The sequence below is a fragment of the Etheostoma spectabile genome, chromosome 2 (genome assembly GCF_008692095.1).
Source record: "Etheostoma spectabile isolate EspeVRDwgs_2016 chromosome 2, UIUC_Espe_1.0, whole genome shotgun sequence".
Lineage (NCBI taxonomy): Eukaryota > Metazoa > Chordata > Actinopteri > Perciformes > Percidae > Etheostoma > Etheostoma spectabile.
Genome location: NC_045734.1, coordinates 22,698,341 through 22,701,020, shown reverse-complemented (window position 1 = coordinate 22,701,020; position 2,680 = coordinate 22,698,341). Strand labels below are relative to the sequence as shown.

Sequence of the window (2,680 nt, the reverse complement as noted above, 5' to 3'; positions counted from 1 at the left end):
GCAAAACAGTAGGCTGGGCAGAAGAATCTCACAAGAATTGAGAGAAGGGAACATGATGCCATTTACTGGAGACTGGAAGATTGGTGTTTACTTCAGAGAGTCATCGCTGCTAATTCATGAGATTTGTAAGTAATTACAGCATTGCAAAAAGCGCAGTGGCTTAATGGCCACATAGCATAAGTTATCTGCAATTGACCCATCCTCACCATTCAGTTAGTTACTTAGGATAACTTAAACACTGGATTTGGGTGTCCCAACTGGAATTAATAAAGTAAAAGAAACCGTACACTGAATGATCTTGGAGAAGTGATTTTTACATCTTGTGCACCTTTATAAGCAAAAAAAGAAATATAAGCTAATAGCAATATAGCATAACATCAATTTCAGCAACTCTCCAGTTGATGTATAAGATCTACTGATAAAATAATGCAATAAACAACCACTGTCTCCTCCTCTATTATAACCACTGCCTTCTAGTTTTGTATGTCATTATTAGATGTCAAATCACATCAATTAGAAGATTCAAAGACAATTTTTTGCCTATTTTTCACAGTGAAGGAGAAGAAATGAGGATGAAAGATTTCAGAAAAATTAAAAAAAAAGCTTTGAGAAATGTGTTGACAAAGTTGAAAATTACAATACTACTGACTTTTGATCAAATTCTCATTTTCCATAGTGCTCATAATTGTTCTAATTGATTTGACCCATTGTAGTTTTCAGACTATGCAGACCATTAACAAGCCTTCAACCACTCACCCACAAATCTCTTCTGAGCGAAACATAAATGATCTATAAGTTTTTAATAATATCAAAAGATAGGAGAGCATAACATGTACACTAGGATAAGAATTAATGTATCTTACCTGGGCTAATACAGTGATGAAGTTGCGGTTAAGGTGCACAGCCTCATAGAGTGCCAGCAGAATCGCCTCATTGGTCCTTGAGAAGAAAGGGAGACGTCAGCCTCATTCTTGAAGTAAAATCTCCAGATGTTCACATAACAACATTTCACTGGCCAGAAAAAAGCTTCAGGCCAAGTCAGTCTGCTGTTTAAAGTTTATTAACAATTGCTTCATGTATCCGCAGGTCACATTATTCATTTGCTGTACCATTGACTACTGCACTACTAATACCGGAGAGTCTAAACGGTCACTCTCCTGCCACATGGTCACAATCAACATGTGTAATGTTGCCTCAAACGAATGAAGTAATGCCATGAGCCAATCCAATTTGAGGCTGGATAAATTTCAGCTTTTTTTAAGGATTCTTCAAAAACAAGTTTCACTTTCAAATTTAAAACGTTATATAGCCCACTGCAACATTGAGTATGATACTTAAATGCTACAATGCAAAGTACACAGAGATCTACAATTTACAGGACAATTATTATTATTTTTTATAAAAACAAACCGCATGTTACTGATAAATCAAGGTTCTGACAGAGGCTTAATACTGTATCTCATGTACTGTACACTAAGCTCTACTCAACCTTATACTGTTTGATTACAGTTTGTATACTATTCCAGCAAATATGTTCATTTAACGTTTGATTTCCAGCTGAAATCATTTAAAAAGATAAAACCCAGGACAAGCCAAAAACACTGCAGCTGTAATGGATTCTCTCATCAAAAGGTGTAGAGAACAATGCCTTAAGTTAAGACTGATGGGTAAAATCTTAAATCACTTTGTACTTACTGTACAGAGAGTTTCTCATCAGCGTCAGCTATAAACATGCTGCCCACCTGTGGACAGAAGAAGGATCAAGCTATAAGCAGAAACGGTTGAAAAATACATCCTAATGGAAGAATGAGAAATCTATTAAAAATATATCTACTGTAAGAATTTGAAGTAAGAACAAGATCCTACCATACTAGTGAGGGTAGAGAAGAACCCACCCTGGTGCTCTTCCTCTTTGTCTTTGTACTGCCTAAAAAGGGAAAAGAAAGACAATGACAGAAAGATGGAAGTAATGAAAAGGTGGAGAGAATGACGAATAAATTGACAACAGCAGATATATCGGTTTTCACTCAAACACAGCAATGGTGACATAAGACACATTCAGCTAACATCTCCTTTTACTCTCCACACCCTATTATCTAAGGGACATTTGCTTCATACACAAACACAATATACTGTATGGAGCCATCATCCATCACTTTGATTTGTCTGTCTACGCACCCAGGCAGAAGACCTCCTTCACAAACAGCATTTTAATTTCCAAACCTTGCCTCATCCAAAAAACATTACAAACCACCAAAGAAAACTGTCAGATATAAATAACTAAAAGTATAAATGGGGCCTGTGTTTTTTTTTTTCAGAATAGAAATAGAACATTTGTGGGAGACATCAAACTAAACAGATGACGCCAGCGGCCTCGGCACATCGTGAACAGCATCATTAAAACATGTTTTTGACACATTTTTAGATCTCACCTGTTATATTCTGTCAGAGCTTGGTGGACAACCATACCCATTCCCTAGAAAAGAAAACATCCAGTGTTTCAGTCAAACCTTTGACAATATGCTTGACGTGAAGGCCACCGCCTACGTCACACTGGCTATTTAATATTGCATTTAGGAAGACACAGTAAGTAACGATATACTTACATCTAGTGTTGGCTCATCATCCACAATGGAGAGCTTCACAATGTATGGGTTCACAGACTAACAAACAAGGAGAA

At 36.7% G+C, this 2,680-nt stretch overlaps 1 protein-coding gene across 6 annotated transcripts in view; it reads right to left on the bottom strand.

Moving 5' to 3' along the window:
* Window positions 1-2,680, bottom strand: part of armh3 (armadillo like helical domain containing 3) — a gene marked incomplete at its 5' end in the record, with an annotated part of 23,448 nt that overhangs the window by 16,212 nt on the left and 4,556 nt on the right. For all 6 annotated transcript variants that reach the window (XM_032499480.1, XM_032499490.1, XM_032499499.1 and 3 more), the window contains 5 exon segments: window positions 864-939; window positions 1,696-1,742; window positions 1,867-1,927; window positions 2,433-2,476; window positions 2,607-2,663. In XM_032499480.1, the coding sequence (XP_032355371.1) occupies window positions 864-939; window positions 1,696-1,742; window positions 1,867-1,927; window positions 2,433-2,476; window positions 2,607-2,663 (285 nt within the window).